Source organism: Gossypium hirsutum, chromosome D05 (genome assembly GCF_007990345.1).
Source record: "Gossypium hirsutum isolate 1008001.06 chromosome D05, Gossypium_hirsutum_v2.1, whole genome shotgun sequence".
NCBI classification, from domain to species: Eukaryota; Viridiplantae; Streptophyta; class Magnoliopsida; order Malvales; family Malvaceae; genus Gossypium; species Gossypium hirsutum.
Genome location: NC_053441.1, coordinates 3,406,582 through 3,427,445, shown reverse-complemented (window position 1 = coordinate 3,427,445; position 20,864 = coordinate 3,406,582). Strand labels below are relative to the sequence as shown.

The window sequence follows — 20,864 nt, the reverse complement described above, 5'->3', positions numbered from 1 at the left end:
ATCGCCGCGCGTGAGAGTTTCTTTCCCCCCATTCCTACGCTGACAACACTCGCTAAATTTATTGCTTAAAAATAAAATAAAAACATATCCTCCACTGTTCCCAGTCCCACCCTGAACCCGCTCCAAAACAAGAATCAATACGCTGCCATGATGTATTTATCCACGTGGATGATTTTTATTGGGTATAAACAGGAAAGGATGGTGAGAGTGGAAGTAGAAGATTAAGAGGAAAATCAGTGAAAGAGCTCTCTGTTTTCTCTTCCATCATCTCTCTTCCTTGGCTGTTGCAGTAAATCAGAAAGTTTTTATCTTTCTTTAAGTAAAGAGATATACAGAAAAAAGTTGAAAGCTTTTAGAAGAGGAAATATATAAATATATATACTGAGAGAGAGAGAGAGAGAGACAGACGGAGAACGGGAGATTTTAGAGAGAGAGAGAGAGAGAGGGGAAATGGAGGGTATAGAGGAAGAAGAGAGTGGAGAAGAGGAGGTGTTAGGGTCAAGCTTGACGATGGAGAAAGTGGCGGCTGCTAAACAGTTTATCGAGAATCATTATAGAGCTCAGATGAAGAATATTCAAGAACGCAAAGAAAGGTATTGTTTTACTTAAACAAAAAATTGCAATTTCTTTCTCCTTTTTTTTTTGCATTATTTACGATTTTTGTTTGGTTGCTGTGAAATCAAAAAAGAGAAAGACAGGAACTTGTGATGATAGATTAGAGCATTTTTGTTGGTGGAATCAATGAACTTTGTCGTCAGCTGAACCTAATTTCAACTGCTTCTTCTTTTTAATTCAATTTTCCGGTTTTGAGCTGATGAGTCTGGTGTTTGCTTTGCTTTACTATGTATGAGGCTTAGTTTTTTTCCCCTTTGTTAGTATTTGGGGAGTGGATTAATGTCAAACTAGGTTTCCATGATAGGAAATTGGGGCAGTTAATAGGAGAATTTAGCAGTTTCCCAAATCAGGTAATTTTTCGAAAAATGGATTTCGAAGTATCAGGAAAAGAAAATTGTGTTATGTATTCTCCTTTGCTTTTCTCATCAATTAATGGTATGTGCTTATTAAAACTGATCTGGTGCATGCTTTAGTTATAATGCAAAGTTGCTCCAGTAAGAGGCTTCTATTTAATGTCTTTTACAGTTCTCTTTGAGTTGATAATTTTGATGATCCAAACTTCTCCTTATATCATTGATATTTTGTAGTTGAAGCCCCAAACCAGCTCCCTCGGAACAAAAGAAACTACAATCACCTCAAAGGGAACTCCTGTTACTTGTGTCCTTAGGAGATAAAAAATGTTAAAAGCAAAATTTTTATTTTGGAAAATATGGAAAATTTAGGGCTAATGTAAATGACTTATCATGAGGTACATATGCAGTGCTGTCCAACACATATTTGATTAAGACAATGAAGGAAAGCATGTTTTGCTTCATTGATCTACAGGATATGCAGATGTTATTTGTAGAAAACTGATAGATTTGGATTGGTTCATACCAATTCACAACAACCATGACATCAGGTTATCTTTTTCGTTTTTCATTTTTTTCTGTGTGAGTGCATGCACGTGCAGTGCGCAGATTAAAATATCTGATTTGCTAGTCAAATTATTACTTTTAGTTTTATCCTTAGAGAACTTACTAATTTCATGTGGTACATGATATTTTCAGCTTTATTTGATAAAGGATTTTTAAATCAATTCTAGAATGACTTTTGGGTTATTTTGTAAATGAGATCTATTGCTATGAAGTTTCTTGTTCCTTGTAAGTTGTAACACTGTTTTCCTCAACCTGATGTAGCCTTTTCCAAAATGTTCTCTGCATTTGTATGCTTGAAGTTGGTAATGCCAATTTCAGTTTAAATAACATGATTTAATTTCATTGCAGACGATGGGTCCTTGAGAGAAAGTTAGCTGCTTCAGATGTGCCCAAGGAGGAACAGATCAATCTGATAAAGGATTTAGAGAGGAAAGAGACAGAGTTTATGAGACTTAAAAGGCACAAGATTTGTGTAGATGATTTTGATCTTTTAACCATTATTGGCAGGGGAGCCTTTGGTGAGGTTAGAATGCTAATTCTTGTTATGTGCCAAACTATTTGTTGCTTCTAACATAAGCTGCTTCATAGTCTTGGAACTACATTCTGTTTTGGGCTTCTTATTTATATCACCATTTGCTGTCTGCCCGGAGTATTTTACTGCTCATACTTGTTCTGCAGGTTCGGTTGTGCCGGGAGAAGAAATCTGGAAATATTTTTGCAATGAAGAAGTTAAAGAAATCTGAAATGCTTATGAGGGGACAGGTATCATGCAGTTAACATTCATTTAATTGTAAAGTTAGAGTTGAGGAGAGTGGAACTTTTGCCCACCATCTGCTTCTATATTACACCTCTTGGTTTTAAAACTTATACACACACTCTCTACATGTTAACTTCATGCTTTTGAATCCCTTGTCTATTCTCTGATGTTCAGCTGTTGTCTGCTCCTTGGTTGATACCTAACCTTCTTATAAATATCTCATGCTTCAAATTCTAATATTTTGTCAGCTTCCATTAGTCTCCTCTCCATACTACTAATCTAAAATGTACTTTCACTCCTTAGGTAGAACATGTTAGAGCTGAGAGGAACTTGCTGGCAGAAGTTGCAAGCCACTGCATAGTAAAACTTTATTATTCATTTCAGGATGCCGAGTACTTGTATTTGATCATGGAATATCTTCCTGGTGGTGATATGATGACTCTGCTAATGAGGGAGGATACCTTAACTGAAAATGTAGCCAAGTTTTACATTGCGCAAAGTGTCTTGGCCATTGAGTCTATTCACAAGCATAATTACATTCACAGGTTAATATTTTAGCTTTCCCTACTATGTTGCGTAATTAGTCCATTTTGAGCTAGGGTGATGTGGCAGTTTACGTTGATAATTGTTACAAGTAAATTTTTTTCCTTATCTTATTTCTTTACATTCACTTTCCAGAGACATTAAACCTGACAACCTTCTTCTGGACAAAAATGGTCACATGAAGTTATCAGATTTTGGCCTTTGTAAGCCTATTGATTGTGCAAATTTACCAGCAATCTATGAGAATAAGCCCATGGATGATGAGAATATGACAGAACCTATGGATATTGATGGATGTATTACTGATAAGAGCAGTTTTAGAAGCCCTCGTGAGCAGCTTCAGCATTGGCAGATGAACAGAAGAAAGTTGGTATGTAAATATTTTTCTCCAGTCTTTATCTTTTAATGCATGTATTCTCAAAGTACATTCCAATTGTATCGGTAAAGCGCAATAAGGCAGCAGCAAATTTTTCCAGTTTTGATGCTTGATTGATGCTTGGACTAATGGCACTGTTTCCCTTACTTTATCTGATCACTTCTTTCGAACCATGCCTAACTTCTCTTGTTGCTAAATGTGAACAATTCCATTATGTACTGGACTTTCTAGATGGCAACTAATGGCAACCATCATTCCTTAAGCATTTAAAAGTTTCTTCTCCTTAAAAGGTATTTGCAATAGCAGCATTGTTAACTACCAATGAATCTTAAAACTCAAAGAGTGACAAGAGATTTTGGTAACTCATTGAATATCTAAATAAGTAGTAATGCAATCAGATTATGCTATGAAAGCATACAGTTTGTGGAGCAGATTTGAAATATTATAATAAGAATTATTATTATTATTTTGAAGGCATTTTCAACTGTGGGAACGCCTGATTACATAGCTCCTGAAGTGTTACTGAAGAAAGGATATGGCATGGAATGTGACTGGTTAGTTATATTTCTTTTCTGTCTCTTTCAGTCATGCTTGTAACCAGTATGAGGCATACCTGTTCTACTTTTCTTTTTCTATTTTTTGAAGGGATCTGTTCTACTTTTCTAATTGTGAATCATCTATCACCTTTTCCTGTTAACAAATTTGAATGTGGGAACTAACAATTGCCTTTGTTTTACTTTCTATTGTGTAGACAGAGCTTCTTCTATGATGTTAACTTATTATAACTTAAGTAATGCTGACTGTTCTATTGGATTTCTTTTAGGTGGTCATTAGGAGCAATAATGTACGAAATGCTAATTGGATATCCACCATTTTATTCAGATGATCCAATTACCACCTGCAGGAAGGTAAGACATATGTCTGGCTTTATTTTCTTAGTTCTGGTTTACCATAGATGTATTCTTATGATTATCTTCCTTGTGTGCTCTCCCCAAATTCCAGATATTCCACTATGGAACTTCTTTTCTCTAGTTTGGGCTAGTTTATTGTATAGAATCTTCTCTTTATAGGTGGAGACTGCTATTACTAAAGAATTCTAATGCAGGACAAATGCTTACTTGTATAGGATAACTATGTTATTGGTGTCTTACCAGCACCATCATTGATCTCGTGTTCTTCGAGCTTTTTGAAAAAGCTAGTTGTTGTGTTTTTCTCCTCAAAAGTTTAGTTGTAACACCTATGCACCATGACTGCTTTTGATTTTGTTATGCATGCTGCATTATGTCTGTTGCCCCTACCCAAGTTTTAGAAAGAACATTTTCACCATGTTACTCTTGATGGTGATATCATTCTTTCCCTAACATATCGGTCATAAATCATTTTTAGATCGTGCACTGGAAAAGTCACCTAAGATTTCCTGAAGATTCAAGGATAAGTCATGAGGCAAAGGATCTCATATGTAGATTGCTGTGTGATGTTGACCACAGATTGGGTACTGGAGGGGCACATCAAATTAAAGTAAGATCATGATATATTGAGATGTTATTCCTTTTCTACCAACTTCCTGTTCCTAATTAGGTTGTTGACATTTGATGTTATCAGGCTCATCCTTGGTTCAATGACGTTGTATGGGATAAACTCTATGAGATGGAGGCAGCATTTAAACCTGAAGTGAATGGGGAGTTAGATACTCAAAATTTTATGAAGTTTGATGAAGTATAACTTGAACCCCCCCTTTTCTGTTTCTTTTGTTTTTGCTTATTCCAAATACTAATCCCTTCACTATTTTTTTATCCATCTTGGCGAAATTAAAAATATCTTTTTTTCTCATAAATTGAATACTTTTGGAATTCTCACCAGTTGGATGCTCCAGCACCAGCAAGAACTAGCTCAGGACCTTCACGGAAGGTTTGTAACATATAAAATTTCCAACTAGTGTATTTCTTTTTATTTACACTTTTTTCTTAGTATGTGGCTAGTTTTTGTCATGCAATATGATCTGATAAGGCTATGAATATGCAATTATTGAACTTCTATTCCTTTTGAAAATATGTCAATTTACAAAACAATTGTTGGTCTCTCTTCTTAAAAAAAAATCTCTATTAATAACTTGTGAGAACGACAATTGCATAGATGTGATGAGTATGCATTTTTGTCCACAAAAACCAACATGCTTGTTTCATGTTATATTTATATCTTGATATTATTTATACATAGTTGCGAGTATCGACTAACATGCAAAAACATGTTGGAGTTTATCTATCTTTTTTCTTACTTAATGCAGATGCTTTTAACTCCCAAAGATCTAAATTTTGTTGGTTATACATACAAGAACTTTGATGCGGTCAAAGGGCTACGCCATACTTTTGGTAAGCAATTTCACAAAGTTCTCAAGATTTCAACCTTTTCCCCTATTTATTTTTTTTTTGGGGGGGGGGGGAATGCACTTGCATTTTGGGCAGAAACAAATAAAGTTTGGGTTTTGGTCAGAAAAGCTAAGGGTGTTGAATTCAATTTGCTTATTCTTATCAATGTTGATTATAAGCTTGAAATTCTTATTCATATTCTTATTCATCTCATATGGAAGCACTGTAGCAGCAGACATATAGAATGGCATAATGAGCCTTGATTTCTTTGCAGCTTTAGCTTTTTCCTGTGGGAGGATTGGTATGCTTATAATTTTAGGTAGTCAAGTTGCTATCCCATTTTGAATCTGTCTAAAGAAATTATAGTTTTAGAATAGACCCGTGGATGACAATGAGAATGGAGCTAGGATGCAGAACCGATCAGTGATAGTTGAAATTGTTGTGGTAACATGCAAACAAGGTGCTTGCACGAAAGATTATTAAGAAGTGCTGAATCCACTGCTCATATTAACTGTTGCTAGTTGATAAACATTGATAAAATTCTCTTATGAGAATATAGGCTTGATGCAGTATTTGACTGACGCAAATACAGATTTGGATTGAAACTGTTTAGGTAAGGGCAATTAGGTAGGCATGCAAGATGAACTAGTCCAGCTAACAACTTGAAAATGATTCTCCAATAGCAATAAAATCACCTCAAAATGCTGGAGTATGTTGACAGTATTCTATTCCTGGAGCCTCTGAGAAAAAGAAAGTAACATTCTTGATATTTTGTCTAATATCGCTATGAACAAGAATATAAAGTGAACTGCAGTATCTACCAATGCTTTAGAAATATAATATTCAATTTTCTTATTGTTCAGTGTCCAGTTTTTCTTTTAAAAAACACCTACCTAAACTTATTTTACTTTTGCAGATTTCAAGAATCCATCAATGGAACAGCAATCCCATGGTTCTATATATGGTAATGTACCTTCTCTTTCTTCTTCTTCTTTCTCCTCCTACCATTAGAGTAATAGATGTTATAATTTGCCTTTATGGTAATGTACCTTCTCTTTCTTCTTCTTCTTTCTCCTCCTACCATTAGAGTAATAGATGTTATAATTTGCCTTTATGGTAATGTACCTTCTCTTTCTTCTTCTTCTTTCTCCTCCTACCATTAGAGTAATAGATGTTATAATTTGCCTTTCTTCACTATTAAATGGATTAAGTTGTTATTATCTGCAGGTGATTCAGGGGTAGGTTATTCTACTAAGCAATCAGCTGAGGAAACAGAGATGCAAATGCTTGCATCAGCAGGTGATCCCATGTTGCCATAAAGTAACTGAAGGGAAAACCTGTTACAGTGATATATGGATATTTCTGCTTGTTTTAAAGTAGGCAATCCTCCAAGATCTTCAGTTCTTGTGCAGTGGCTGCCATCTGATTTATGGAACCACTTTGTTAAGTGTACAGAAGTATTTAAAGAAAAATCTAAAAACCCAGTTCCTAGTTGACTGGTAGAACAAGCTGAGACCCTTTTTTTTCAGCCAAATAGGCTGTGTATTAGAAGTTAGATCAGGGTTCTGAACTTGCTGATGCACTGGCACTGGCTGCCCAGGTTGGCTTTAGTAAAATTTGCCTTCTCTAGTGGCAGTTTCTGGTCAAAATTTTTAAGTGATATCAAACTCCTGAGAAACTCTATTAAGCCATTTTGGGAACAGTGATTCCCCCTATAGTTGTGTGTAAACTTATTAGCAAAAAACTAGAAATCAGCTGCGAGGAAATAACATTTTGCTGATAAAATTTCATTTCAGTAACTTGTCCATTGAAGTACTCCCCTACCATTTTTATTGCATGACTGCCTTTTTTATTTTTAAGTTTGTCCACTTTTGCAAATGTTATATCAGTGAACAGTTTTAAGCAATTCTTCCCTGTTTCTTTCTTTGGCCACTGATACAAATTATTAAGTGCTCCTCCATCATGGGAAACACCACCTGAATTTTGCTGAAGTGAGTTGACCTCATAATTGCCATCACTGCACAACTACACCAGAAAATAATTTTTAGAAATGACTATTTCATATTAGAATTATTATCATGCTAAGATTTATAAAATCTATATAATGTTAAACATGATTATAACATGTAAAAATACGATCAACCAACTTGAAGACTACGATCTGGTAAGTGTTTTTTTTTTCCTTCAAATCATCTGACAGACATGTATTCATGGTAGAGGTGTTCATGGGCCGGGCGGCCCGCTCAAAATATGGGAGGGTTCGAGTAAAAATATAGGCTCGAAATATGGATTTGGGTAAAAAAATGAGGCCCGTTTAGAAAATAGACAGGGCCTTGGGTACCACTTTTTTGGCCCGGATCCGGCCCGAATATAATAAATATATATTTTATTTTTTTATTTTTAAATATTTTTTTGGTGTTTATTAAAAAAATGGGCTAGGCCGGGCTGGGCTGGGCTCGAGCTTAGAAATTTTTCTCGGGCCAGGTCTAGACAAAATTTCAGGCCCATATTTCAGGCCGAACTCGGGCCTAGGATGCGGGCCGAAATTTTTTCTGGGCCCATCCCTGCCTGGCCCATGAACACCTCTAATTCATTGTGACACTTTAGAATTCTAATATATTTTTTCTGTTAGGTGACAGGGATTATCAACCTTTCCTTCAATCTAAAACAGGATTTTCTTCGGTCTGAATCTGAGAATCTAGAATGGTCTGAATCAGGCCCTTTAGGATTGAATCTTGTGGTTTGACCCAAAAGACTAACAGCAAATTGGCTTAAAACATCTTAATCCTGAAACCATGGAAAAACCAAAGGTTTCGTGCCTTGAAGAAAAAGTCCATTGCATTGACTTAGAAAGTAGTAGCAGTTGTCGTCCTAACAAGGAAACTAGAGGTGAAAAAAAAAGGAGGTCAAAGCTGGCCCTTACCTAAAATACAACCAAACCAAATAGGCTAATTAAAAGGTCAAGTTTGAGCCAATAAATCAACTATGATTAACATATAAATCAATTGTTTAGGTGAGATAGATATGTTGTGATTGTTTGAGAGGTTGCCAAGGATTATACTTTTCACTTGAGGCAGGTAAATTTTGGTTGATTTTGACTTACTGTCATACTCATGCACCAAACCTAAATTTTAATATAATTAACAGATTAATTATAGGAAAAAGCTGTCGGTTCAACTATTGGTAGAGTAAAATATTTGTATTCAATTTTTTAGTTGATATCAATTTGATCTTCAATTTTTAGATCACGGATACCATTAAAAAGTTTATTTAAAGATCACCATTAAGATATTATATTTTAATAAATTTCATTTCAGAAATTCTACATCTATAGTAATTTATTAATCCATAAAAAGTAAAATAAAAAAATAGGTGTAAAGACCAACATTTTCTTCACTAGGTGTCCACTGCTTTTGGATGATAAACTAATGAAGTAGAAAACAAAGATAAACCAGTAAAAGGTTGATAAAATCAAACAAGTTATCAAGAAAAAAGATGGCCAAGAAAAACAATGAATAAAAGATGCCAGATGCTGATAAGCAGAAAGCCTAGCAAAAATCTAACAGTAGTACTATTTTTTTTCTTCGTATTTATTAAAAATTAATTAAGATATAATTTAGAAAAAGAAACTTGTATGGTTGGAGGATAAAAAATAAATTAAAATAAGGACAAAAGAAAGAGATGCTTTAATATGCTTTTCAAGATTTGACATTTGTCATCTCTTTTTTCTTTTATTTTAATCTTCCTCTCTCTGTCTTTTTCATTTTACCAATGCAGTTTCTTCTATTAATTTTTTCACTTCTCCTTTTCTTCCCCAGCACCTTTTCTTTGGCTCCTTCAACTCTCTAAATACCCCAGAATATTGATATTGCAAGCATAAATAAAAGATAAAAGAATATAAAAGTTCTTTTCTTTTTTGCCCTTTTAGTGAAGTAAAAAAATTAAGTCTTTTTTGAATCCTTAATGACCACTTGAGCTGTCCACCATTTATTTCTTTTAATTTCTTTTAATGGTAAGCTAGGTCCATATCTTTTTTCTTTTGAAAAATCCATATCTTTGATTTTCTTTCTCACTTGATTTTTTTCTCTTTTTCAATGTCTCATCTCCCAGTTGTTAAATGGTCCTTGCTTGGAACAACTATACCGAGAGGGAAATAGAAGACTTAACTACAGTTGACAAAATTAGGTAGTAGTCATTCTTTCTCTTTTGGTTAAAGTTTCTACATTTATTTTCATTTTTTATTATAATTGTACCCAATTATTTGACAGAGAGGGAGAAGGATGAGGGGGAGGGACTGAGCGGTAACTGGTGGGGAAACCAAAGGTCCAAAACTACATGAGGTTGGGAAGGTTGCCTCAGATCCAGGGAACTCTTTAATTGATATTTGAAAGAAAAAAGTACTATGTAGAGTTTTCCTGTGATTCTTGGGGGGCGGGGGGAGATCACCTTTCTTTGAGTTCTTTCTCATGACCCTTTTTATTTTTTTCCTCTCTCTCTCTCTCTCTCCTAGTCTTTCTTTTTGTGTTTGAGGATAAGGGTTTGGTTTTAATTTTGATGTAATTGTGGTTCTCTTAAAGTTTTTTTTTTTTTGAAAATTATTATAAATATATGGTTTATATGGACTTTGGATATTAAGTTGTTTTTCTGGTTCTTCTGTGTTTAGTTGATGAAGGGAGATAAAGATTAAAGAAAGCTCCAGAGAAGAAGTTGGAAATAAAGCATAATCAAAGTCTAAAGTTACTATTTTTGGGTAATAATTTCCACAAATGGAAGTTTGGATCCACTTGCAGTTGACCAGATCTGACTAACCCATATCCCTTTCATTACCGTTTTTGCTCACCAACAAGTTGCGACACCTGAACTCGTATCCTTCTTTTTTGGACACCTTTTAGTTGATCAAGGCATGGGAAATGGCCTCTTAAAACCCACCATTCACATTCCGTTGTTATTCTTTATTTCATCAGAAGGTCATAGTTTCGTTGAAAAATGACAGGTTGTGTGATGTTTGAAGGGTTGGAGGGTAACTTTTTGTACTGCCAATATAGGGATTTTGATGGAGGAGATGTCTTTGACGGTCGCAGTGCCATTTAGATTAGGTAACTCAGTGTGTGAAAACTCTACCTTTGCTACCTGTATGGACATCACAAGACTTAAGCTTACGGCAAGTCCTGCTCCTGTTTTAACTGATTCTGAAACCAAGGCTACTAACCATTTAGATACTGCTGAAGATGTGGATTGTAACTATGCTGGTATGGAGACTGAAGAAAGTAGTGTAGAGCTGCCACTGACAGGAGAAGTCAAGGGAGAAAGAGCTACTACCTCCATGGATATGATATCTGATAGTAAAGATGGTTGGATTTCTAGTAATGATGTTATGGACCGAGACAGCGGGGAGGAGGATTCTTTCTCACTGGAAGGTGATCGGGTTTTCGATCTTGATAGCTCTTGTTCATTATCGGTTGCCAGTGAAACTAGTAGCCTTTGCGGAGAGGATTTTTTGGGTTTTGATGCTACTTCTGAGGTAGGAACACCAAGTACCATGGACAATGAGAAAAGCATTTGCAGTATTGATATTATTGCAAAAGCCACCAAGTTTGTGGAGTCAAATGTTGCAACAGTGTTTGCAAGTGATCCCCTTGCCGTGCCAGTAAACCTTGAGGAAGAGATTGGAGATGGGTCTGAACAGAAGCCATCTGCAGTGGTTCTTCAATTGGCTCTCGAAAAGGAACCGAGTACAACAGCTCAGGTTGGGCGCAGTGTGTTTGAGGTTGAATATGTGCCTCTTTGGGGATCTACCTCTATATGCGGAAGGAGACCTGAGATGGAGGATGCCTTTGCTACTGTGCCTCGGTTTTTAAAGGTTCCAATTCAGTTGTTAATTGGTGATCGGGTAGTTGATGGCCTTAGCAAGGACTTTGTTCATCAGACCGCTCATTTCTTTGGTGTCTATGATGGTCATGGAGGTTCACAGGTTAGTTGGACTGTTTGATTTGTATCTTTCCATTAAATCATGCATGAGATGTCCTGGAAGTAATTTTGTTTCCCGGTCTTTGCCGTTGTACAGGTTGCAAACTACTGTCGCGGGCGTATTCACTCTGCCTTGGCTGAGGAAATAGAGTCCATTAAGGAATGCCAGAGTAATGCAAACATTACAGATGGTTGCCAAGAGCTATGGAAAAAGGCATTCACAAATTGTTTTGTTAAAGTTGATGCTGAGATTGTGGGAAAAGCTGATCGGGAACCTGTTGCTCCTGAAACAGTTGGTTCCACTGCTGTTGTTGCCCTCATTTGTTCTTCTCATATTATTGTAGCAAACTGTGGAGATTCAAGAGCTGTTCTATGTCGTGGGAAACAGCCCATGGCTTTGTCTGTGGACCATAAAGTAAGAGACTGCAAATTCTGCCTTTATATCCTCTTGTATTTCTTACTGTTAGTAACTTATACCCATTTAACTTTTATTCTGTTTATTTAGCCAAATCGAGAAGATGAATATGAAAGGATTGAAGCCGCTGGAGGCAAGGTTATCCAATGGAATGGTCATAGAGTTTTCGGTGTTCTTGCAATGTCAAGGTCCATTGGTATGTCTTTCAGTTATGATGAATTGAACTCTTTGCTTACCGTTTTATGTTTTTCATATGCTTTTATTTTTTCTTTTCAAACCATAATTTAGAATAAGAGACAAGGGTGGAGGAACTTCAGAATTTGATGAATTTGTCTTAGTTTTGTGTAAACTAATCATTGCAGTGCCTTAATCGGGTGACAGAGTAGTAAATCAAAATATATTGCTGTTTTTCTTGAAATTTTTACTCTAGCTTCCTCTGGCATATGCGTGTCTTAAGTCTTTTTTGGTGCATAAACTGTTCAAAATGTACAAGGTACGGTTGTTTTATAATCAAATAAATTGTAAATATCCATGCATTTGTTTTTCTCTTGATTAAAGTTTGCACGATGAAACAATGTGTCCTAACTGATTTAGAAGTTTCATTTTGAGTATTAAACCTTGGAAGTATGATATCTTTTAAATTATAATTTGGCATCAATCTTATATGATTTAACTTGCAATTAACTTCAAATTGCTATTAGTGTGTCGTTTTTCTCAAGAAGTAAGCATTACTTGGCTATTTCTGAGGATAGTTTCTTAGGTGTTTCTTTTATAAAGTCCGTGCAGGATAATAGAATATAAGCTCCTCTTGTCAAATGACGAACTTATAACGCACCTGATTGCAGGTGTTACCATGTTGATATGTTTTTTTTAAGTGTACTGGATTGATGCATGTCACAATTAATTATAAATAATTTGACTGGACAGAATAATTAAAAAGAAGAAATGATGATGGTGATTCTTGTTGTTTCAGGTGATAGATATTTGAAGCCATGGATCATTCCAGATCCAGAAGTAGTGTTTGTTCCTAGAGCTAAAGAAGATGAATGCCTCATTTTGGCCAGTGATGGTCTATGGGATGTAATGTCAAATGAAGAAGCATGTGACCTAGCTCGGAGACGAATACTTCAATGGCACAAAAAGAACGGTGCTACACTGACTCCAGAAAGGGGCGAGACGGTCGATCCAGCTTCTCAATCTGCAGCAGAATACCTTTCGAACCGAGCTCTTCAAAAAGGAAGCAAGGACAACATCACAGTAATTGTGGTGGATCTCAAAGCTCAAAGGAAGTTCAAGAGTAAGACCTGATGATCTCTCAACCATCGTTTGGTCTTCAATCTTGTTATATGGCATATTCTTATATGCTTCAATATAGTTTTTCCCATTTGTTTCTCAAGGGAGAGGAGGCTTTTGTATCACAGTATCAGTCTCTTATGTAGTATAGAACATGCACCATTCTAGCACCTCTCCATTGTTTCAAGAGTCTTGATGCAAACCATGCGAGGTTCTGGCTATTGTATTGTAAATCTTAGCTGTGCCGTAGGAAAATAGGAGATTATGTCAATTCCATGCCTACTGACATTGTGGGAAATTTGTATTCATTGAGCCTCCGAGTTAAAAAGAAATCACTCAGAGAGGTATTTGTTTGTATAATTTCAACCTATGGTGCTTATAAAAAGTTTGTCAAATTTGGAAGATACTAGGGTTTTTCTTCATCTTTCCATTGTCTGAATGAATTGATGATTGCTTTTGACGAGATGTTTCTAGTTTTTGTAGCACAATAAGCCGGCCAATGCATATGGTTTTGGAAGTGATCATTTTTGGCTATGCAAGGTGCTTCTTTTCTCATAATGCATGGTGCATGTAGAAATATTGGTGTTAATGTTTATCTACGTTGCCTTACTTTCATTCGATTATAATACAAATAAACACTGGTTTGAATGTTTTTCATCCCATTTTTACTTGATTACTTGTTCCATTTCTTCCATTACTGATTGATGTGAGTCTAGTGGAGACAAGGTAATGTGAGCTTCGAAATTCACTCCTGCTTTTACTTGGAGAAGGAAAGAAAGCAATGGAAAATAATAGTAATGACAAAGCATCAATTTTTAACAGTGAAGAAAAAGGCAAACCGCACCTAAGAAAGGACAAGATGGAACCTACAGAAAAACTAGTATATGGTTGTCAAAATATAAAGACATCAATAATCTGTTTCAGAGTAGAAATGAAAAGGAGTTCATTAGAGAAAGCAAAAGTCTGTTTTTCAAGTATGATTTCTCGGCTCCATATCATCATAACGTTACAAGCAGTTTTTGTTAATCACTAGAATACCTAAGCTTTGCAACTTAACAGTAATAGGAAGCCTATCAAGTATGACCCTCCACGCCACACTAGAGTGCCTGAGATATGAGAAGGAAAACCAAACAAGTACTTGCCATTGAATTTTTAGCCTGTTAATCCCTGATAGCCTGCCTTCATTGCAACTTCTTTATGGAGTTCCTTGGGTCTATGATGGAGAACAGTCATAGCCTGGCTCCTTGGAAGCTGGTGATGCTGTCGGTTCCATTTTTAAGATAATAGTGGAAACCCAGTTAAGAATGTTGCTAAATAGTGAAAAAAAAACAGGTAAAGTAGCTAACTGAAATTATACTTTCATCAGTTATTTAATTTCTATCGTGATTTATTTTCTACATTGATGGTTCTTGATGCAGTTGTTTGATTTCGTCCAAAATACAAAATGCATTTGTCTTTCCAATGGAGTAGGAGTTGCATAAAATATTCAGCGATTCTACAGTTGCTCTTATTTTAGTCCCCTAATGCCCAAAGTTGATTATTGGTGGAAATGAGCACTGATGACGGCTTTATTTCTTCTTGAATAGGAAAAGTGCAACCATCCATTCTTCTCCATTATTGTATCCAAAGAGTTCCGCAACAGCAATAAAGAATGTTCTCCAATACACTGTCCATTTCACAGCCTGATCCTTGCCATAGGTGGACTCCATTATTGGCTTAATGGAAGCCAAGCTTCGGTCCATCCTCTTCAGCCACTCTTCACTGCAATATAAAAATGTTCTCTGAGAACTTTCAAATTGCTAACAAGGAAACAAATACTATAGCTATTTCTCAGGGAGGAATCAGGGTGGTTAAACAAGTTAGTATAGCTATTGAAAGATTATAATGTTTTTTTATATTGGTATTACAAAACAACTGCTCTCACCTAGTTTTTGCATAATGTTTCCCATTCACAAACCAATGGTTGACAACAGAAACATCATCCTGCGTACAAAGGATGGACTGTTAGGCATTAAAATCAGTTGGGTCACGCAGATCATAAATATGACATCAAAATCTACGGCTATTGAATTTCAATTTTCAGAATTCATAGCATATATGAGATGTAAAAAGGCTTTTTACCTGGAAATATAGAAGCAGATTAGCTGAAGGCATTGTACCTCCTGTAAAGAAGTACCTGGTTATCCAGTCATCTTCATTTATGTCCTAGATTAAAATAATTTGACAAGATATTGTCATTCCAGGTAAAATCCCTTGGATTTAAAATAGATTCTCGAAAACGGGATGACGTCTAGCTATTGCATAAACCCATATTAGCAATAACAATTAGGGTTACTCGGCACAATCAGATTATTTTGCACACCTCAAAGTGGTAAGCAAATGCTTTATGGCAGAAATAATGAACAAAAAGAAGACTATCCTCTTTCATCCACTTTGATATCTTCTTGAGAAGATCGTGATAGTTCTTCATATGCTGTTAAAAAGCAGAAATTATAAGATTTCAAATCACCAACATTAAAACTGTGTAGTAGCACAGACTGTACGAAAAGTCGAAAACAATGAACCTCAAACATTTCAATCGAATATATCCTGTCGTATGATGCCTCCATTTCAAATGTGCTTATGTCCGCAACAATGATCTCCACATTTTGCAATTGCCGATCCCTATGAAGGGTAACCATAAATTTGTTTTCAAGAGTAAAAAAGTAATAAATTAACATGGAGTAATAATACTTTTCATTTAGCAAGTGGAGCATTTACCGGTATTGTTCCTCTATAAAAGCTTTCTGAGTGGTGGAATTGCAAATCCCTGTAACCCTGCAATTGGGGTACTTACGGGCAATGTATAGAGAAAGTGAACCCCATCCACACCCCACATCAAGAACTGTTTGGCCATCTTTTAATTGCGATCTCTCACAGTACAGTTCCAACATTGCTTCCTCAGCATCCTCCAAAGTTTTCGACTCGTCAGAAAAGTAACAACAACTGCATCATCCCATTAAAAAAAAATTCACCCAACAACTAAAAAAGCAGTACACAAGATCAAACAAAAAGAGAGGGAAAAAAAGAAGGAAAAGAACCTGTATTTGAAGTTCTTCCCAAGAACCAACTTGAAGAAAGAGGTTGGCAATTCGTAATGTTGAGTTTTAGGCTTGTCTGTCTTGATAGCTATAGGCATCTCCTTTAGGGCTACAAAGCAAACAAACAAGTCAGTTTGGACACAGTCAAATCAAATCAAATCAAATCAAATCCAAGGAAAAAAGGGTTTAATCTAAGAAATGTTACATACAATGAGCAAACTGAAGGAGATCGGAGAGTTGGAGCTCAGTGGAGGGTTTATAACCAGAACGAAGACGACTAGCCAGGAGAAGCCGAGTCAACCTCCTTATAATAGCATCAGGCAACAAATTGCGCTCCAAGGAAGTCAACATGAACCTGACCGTAACATCATAAGGCACCTGAATTAGACCCTCCATTAGCAAACGCTTTGCTTTGCTAGATTGATGCTTGGATTTTCTGGCAGTAGCTAATGGCCGGTTGCTAGAACTGGATGAGGATAACAAGTTAACAGCCTAAGTGGCATGCTTCATACAAATTGTAGGTGACTTTGATGTCGTTATCCTTGTCAACGAGCTTTTTGGTATGACTTTTATAACAGTTAATGGGCCTGGGAAAGTGGGTGTCAAGAATTACTAATTTTTCTTCTTTTGTTTTCAATTTATTTTAATTGACAGAAACTTTTTTTTAAAAATTTACTGGTGTAGTCAACAGAGGCACCATTAAGGAAATATAGGGAAATATAGTTTTTCTTCTTTTTTTTTTTACTGTAAATATCCGTATTTTTTAAAAATATTCTAAAAAATACATACATGTGTCGCTTGATACATTGAGGATGCTAAAATTATCTTTTAAAAAAATTTGATGGTTTGAGTAATGATTAAGGGAAAAAGAGGTGATGTCCCCGGTTGATCAGACAATATCAACTTTCATTATAACAAATGAATCATTTTTGTATATAATTTTTTTTAAATTATAATAGTAATTAATTAATATCTTATAATTATTTATATATAAAAAACCATATCACCCAATCTAAATTTAGAATGATTGATCGTGGTTTTGTTTTAAAAAAATTAAATTAATCTTACGGCAGACAAAAGTCCATTCTATGGGTAATAAACATGAGACCGGCAACACTTTATCCGATGTTTTTAGTGAAGGTAAAATATTTTTACAAATGTACCCAAAATTCGCGTGTTTTCTAGTAAAATGTTCTTTAGACAAAAAAAATTATATATATAATGGACTTGTGGTTTTGCTTCTCCATTCTTTCTTCTCTCAGATGCCTTTCTCTGCTTCATTCTCTCTCAGCCAAACGCCTCTCCTTGCATCTCCAATCAGGTGAGTTCTTTATTTATTTTTCATTTTTTCCATTCCATTCCAGTCTCTCTCAATCAATTGTACAAGCTTGTGGGAAAACTTCAACACACCTCCGTTTTGTACGGAGTGTATTTGCATTATTTATGTGTTTTTTTAGCTTGTTCACAGCCTTGTATTATTTTAGCTCACTTACTAATGAAAATTTTGATGATTTTGAAAGCATTGTTGTTTGTTTCTAAGAAATGTGTCCGAGTGACATCTTATGCATTTTCTAACGAAGGAGACTTACTGAAAGAGATGATTTGTTGATTTTTTTTAAAGGTGTTCAAAGTGGGCATGTAGATGTGTTAAAGCGGTTCATGAGGTGGAAGGTTTATAGACATTGTTGCTCCATTGTTATTTTTATTAACATCAGATTATGTAGTTGTTTTATGGTAGAGTTGGCGTTGATGATTGGACAGATGTTTTGCTTGTTTTTGTTTTGATTAGAAGTTCAAATCTTAACCATTTACAGGGGTGGCAGGGGCCCAACTCCTACAATATAAAATTTTTATTAGTAAAATTTCAATCACCTAAAAAGTGCCTAACCATTGAATAAATTTGTTTCTTGGTTGACTATAGCTTGGTGTATCAATAGTCAAATGAATGCTTTTAGATTAGGAGGGATTGATTGTACTAATTTATTCTGTCTTTTTACTCCATTTGTTTGAGTTCTCTATATATTCTGTCTTTGGCCAAAAATTATTATGACATTGTTTAGTAATGGCTCAAATTGATAATTTGAAGTAGATGTTTTAATTAAAATATATGCTTATGTTAGTGAATGTAATTAATTTGTATTGGACCATTAATAATCATTATTTAATTTAAATACAAATAAAATAATATTAAAAATTATTTTTTGATTATTTTATTCAAAATTATCCAAACACCAAAAAGGTATAAGATTTTTCAGAAAATAAATTCAATTTCCAGATTTTATTTTTCGTAAAATATTTTACACCAAATAAACGTACCGTTAGTCTTTAATGTTTATATATTTTATCAATTTTGCTCTAATTTTTTTAAAGCTAAAATTATTATTAATCTTTCAAATAGAGTCAAATAATATTTTAATAAAAATATTGATTAAAACATTAATTTTTTAATGGCGTTGGTGTGTCAACTTACATGGCAACCCACGTGTACATACTGATATGATATTGTTTATCTTAAATGTCAAATTAGCAAAAAAAAATTTGAATTTCATAAAAATAAAAAATAAATTAGAATTTTAAAAAATATTAAGTTTGTAAAAAAAATAGTATAAAGTACACATGGATTGTTATAGGGGCTTTCATGTTTAAAATTTTAACATTTTAGTTAATATTTTCTTTAAAAAATAATTCCATTCTTTTTGAAAAGTTGACTATAACACCCCTTATCTGTATTCGACACCGAATAGGGTACGAGGCATTACCAGAACACATACACTTGTAAACATATTGAACCGAGTTATAAAATTTCATCTAAATTAAAACTTTTAAATTATTAACATGCTTTTATAATTCTTCACAATATATCTTCAATATATTATAATAATAATAATAAATAGGGCCTACGAGACCCAATACATACTCATGCAATTCAATGCTTCATTTCTTTTTATTCAATTCACAATTTCCCATGCTCACAATTCAAATCCTATCACTAGCAATTTCCATTTAGGCACTTACCATCTCAACGCATAACTTATAAGTTTAACATGGCATAATCCAACCACAACTTGGCCAAAGCCTAAGCATGTACACCAAAAATGTTAACCCAAATAAACACATAGTATAAGCATTATAAGCATGAATGAGTACAACATTTGTTCATGTATCAAACTTACCAACATGTGTTAATTCATAAACCATTCATGACATTACTTCAAGCCAAATCATATTCCAATTATACCATACACACATACTATGAAATTTTATTTTCCCACATGAGGTTAAACCATGACCAATCATACGCAAATATAAGCATTATTTCTATTTCATCGTTTATAAATCATAATCGAGCATATGACCAATTTTACACAAATCATTCATATATTTTCTAATTTTCCTCCTCCTCCTCTCCATTCCACATCCTTAATGTGTATAACACACTTAAATAACATTATCCATACTTTCACTATTTTCTCGTATGTAAATTCAAACTGTCTGTCTGAGTCAAAGTCACTAATTTATTTATATATCGAGCTACCGAGCTCTAAATTAAGATCCGTTAATTTTTCCTGAAACTAGACTCATATATCTTTTTATCATAAAAGTTTCAGAATTTTTGGCTTAGCCAATAAGTACAGTTTATTCTTTAAAGTTTTTCCTGTTTCACTGCTTGAAAGTTCTGATCCTTATTCACTAAAATAATTATTTCATAGTACAGAATTCGGATAATGTTATCGTTTATTTCTTTTGAAAATAGACTCATTCAGGATTCTAAACATATAAATTTATCCCATAATTATTTTTGTACAATTTTTAATGATTTTCCAGAGTCAGAACAAGAGATTTCGAAATCATTTTAGCCATAAACATGCATAATCTACCATTTACCATCAAAATACATAAACTTCTAACATGGGTCAAAACCAAGACCTTCATCATATCTCAAATAAATGGTAGAAATAAATAAATCATGTTAAAGGGGTTTCAAAAACGTGAAAATCATTAAAAACGAGGTTAGAATGGACTTACAATCGAGCTTGGAAGCTTGAAAAACCCTAACCATAGTTTCTCCATGCAAATTTCGGCCCCTAGCTTGAAGATGGACAAAAATTGGCTTTTAATTTTGTTTTTAATTCATTTTAATTACTAAATGACTAAAATGCCCTTAATGAAAAACTTTGGAAACATGCCTAACCATGTCCATTTTTGTCCACCAACTTAACCAATGGTCTAATTACCATATAAGGATCTCCAATTCAAAATTTCATAACAAATGGACACTTCTAACATGTAGAACTCAATTTTTTCACTTTTTACAATTTAGTCATTTTTACTAAATTGATTGCTCAAACGTCGAAATTTTCGAACGAAAATTTCATGAAATTATTCCGTGAAATTGTAGACCACTGTTCTGACTAGGCCCAAAATCGGATTGTTACATTGACAGGGGGTTGGCAGGGGCCCCGGCCCCCTTAAAATGAAAAATTTTTCATTTAGGCTTTTTTGAAATTTTTAAAATTTTAAATTAGTAAAGGTAA

General features: G+C 34.5%; 3 protein-coding genes across 9 annotated transcripts; 2 read left to right on the top strand and 1 right to left on the bottom strand.

The window, feature by feature from the left end:
- Window positions 1-220: 220 nt before the first annotated feature.
- Window positions 221-7,369, top strand: LOC107907030 (serine/threonine-protein kinase 38-like). Of its 4 annotated transcripts, none has more exons than XM_016834221.2 (13): window positions 221-593; window positions 1,881-2,055; window positions 2,211-2,294; window positions 2,593-2,834; window positions 2,968-3,202; window positions 3,683-3,762; window positions 4,032-4,116; window positions 4,595-4,726; window positions 4,811-4,924; window positions 5,069-5,116; window positions 5,493-5,577; window positions 6,491-6,538; window positions 6,802-7,369. In XM_016834221.2, the coding sequence occupies exons 1-13, from the start codon at window positions 451-453 to the stop codon at window positions 6,891-6,893; spliced, it is 1,563 nt and encodes a 520-aa protein (XP_016689710.1). In that variant the 5' UTR covers window positions 221-450; the 3' UTR covers window positions 6,894-7,369. The 4 variants fall into 4 exon arrangements, with proteins under 4 accessions (XP_016689710.1, XP_016689711.1, XP_040949083.1 ...); XM_016834222.2 differs by having other exon boundaries at window positions 259-593; window positions 2,674-2,834; XM_041093149.1 differs by lacking the exons at window positions 6,491-6,538; window positions 6,802-7,369 and adding an exon at window positions 6,188-6,319 and having other exon boundaries at window positions 259-593.
- Window positions 7,370-9,127: 1,758 nt separating this feature from the next.
- Window positions 9,128-13,653, top strand: LOC107907032 (protein phosphatase 2C 53). 4 transcript variants are annotated; one of them, XM_016834227.2, is made up of 7 exons: window positions 9,128-9,586; window positions 9,685-9,759; window positions 9,843-9,914; window positions 10,238-11,545; window positions 11,639-11,956; window positions 12,047-12,152; window positions 12,930-13,653. In XM_016834227.2, exons 4-7 carry the CDS (start codon window positions 10,628-10,630, stop codon window positions 13,262-13,264), a joined length of 1,677 nt encoding a protein of 558 aa, XP_016689716.1. In that variant the 5' UTR covers window positions 9,128-9,586; window positions 9,685-9,759; window positions 9,843-9,914; window positions 10,238-10,627; the 3' UTR covers window positions 13,265-13,653. The 4 variants fall into 4 exon arrangements, with proteins under 4 accessions (XP_016689716.1, XP_016689714.1, XP_016689715.1 ...); XM_016834225.2 differs by having other exon boundaries at window positions 9,843-9,923; XM_016834226.2 differs by lacking the exon at window positions 9,843-9,914.
- Window positions 13,654-14,587: 934 nt separating this feature from the next.
- Window positions 14,588-16,894, bottom strand: LOC107907033 ((S)-coclaurine N-methyltransferase). Its single transcript, XM_016834230.2, has 8 exons — window positions 16,539-16,894; window positions 16,330-16,438; window positions 16,010-16,234; window positions 15,814-15,913; window positions 15,612-15,722; window positions 15,371-15,454; window positions 15,174-15,232; window positions 14,588-15,010 (listed from the first exon to the last, which is right to left on the bottom strand). Exons 1-8 carry the CDS (start codon window positions 16,723-16,725, stop codon window positions 14,818-14,820), a joined length of 1,068 nt encoding a protein of 355 aa, XP_016689719.1. The 5' UTR covers window positions 16,726-16,894; the 3' UTR covers window positions 14,588-14,817.
- Window positions 16,895-20,864: the final 3,970 nt, after the last annotated feature.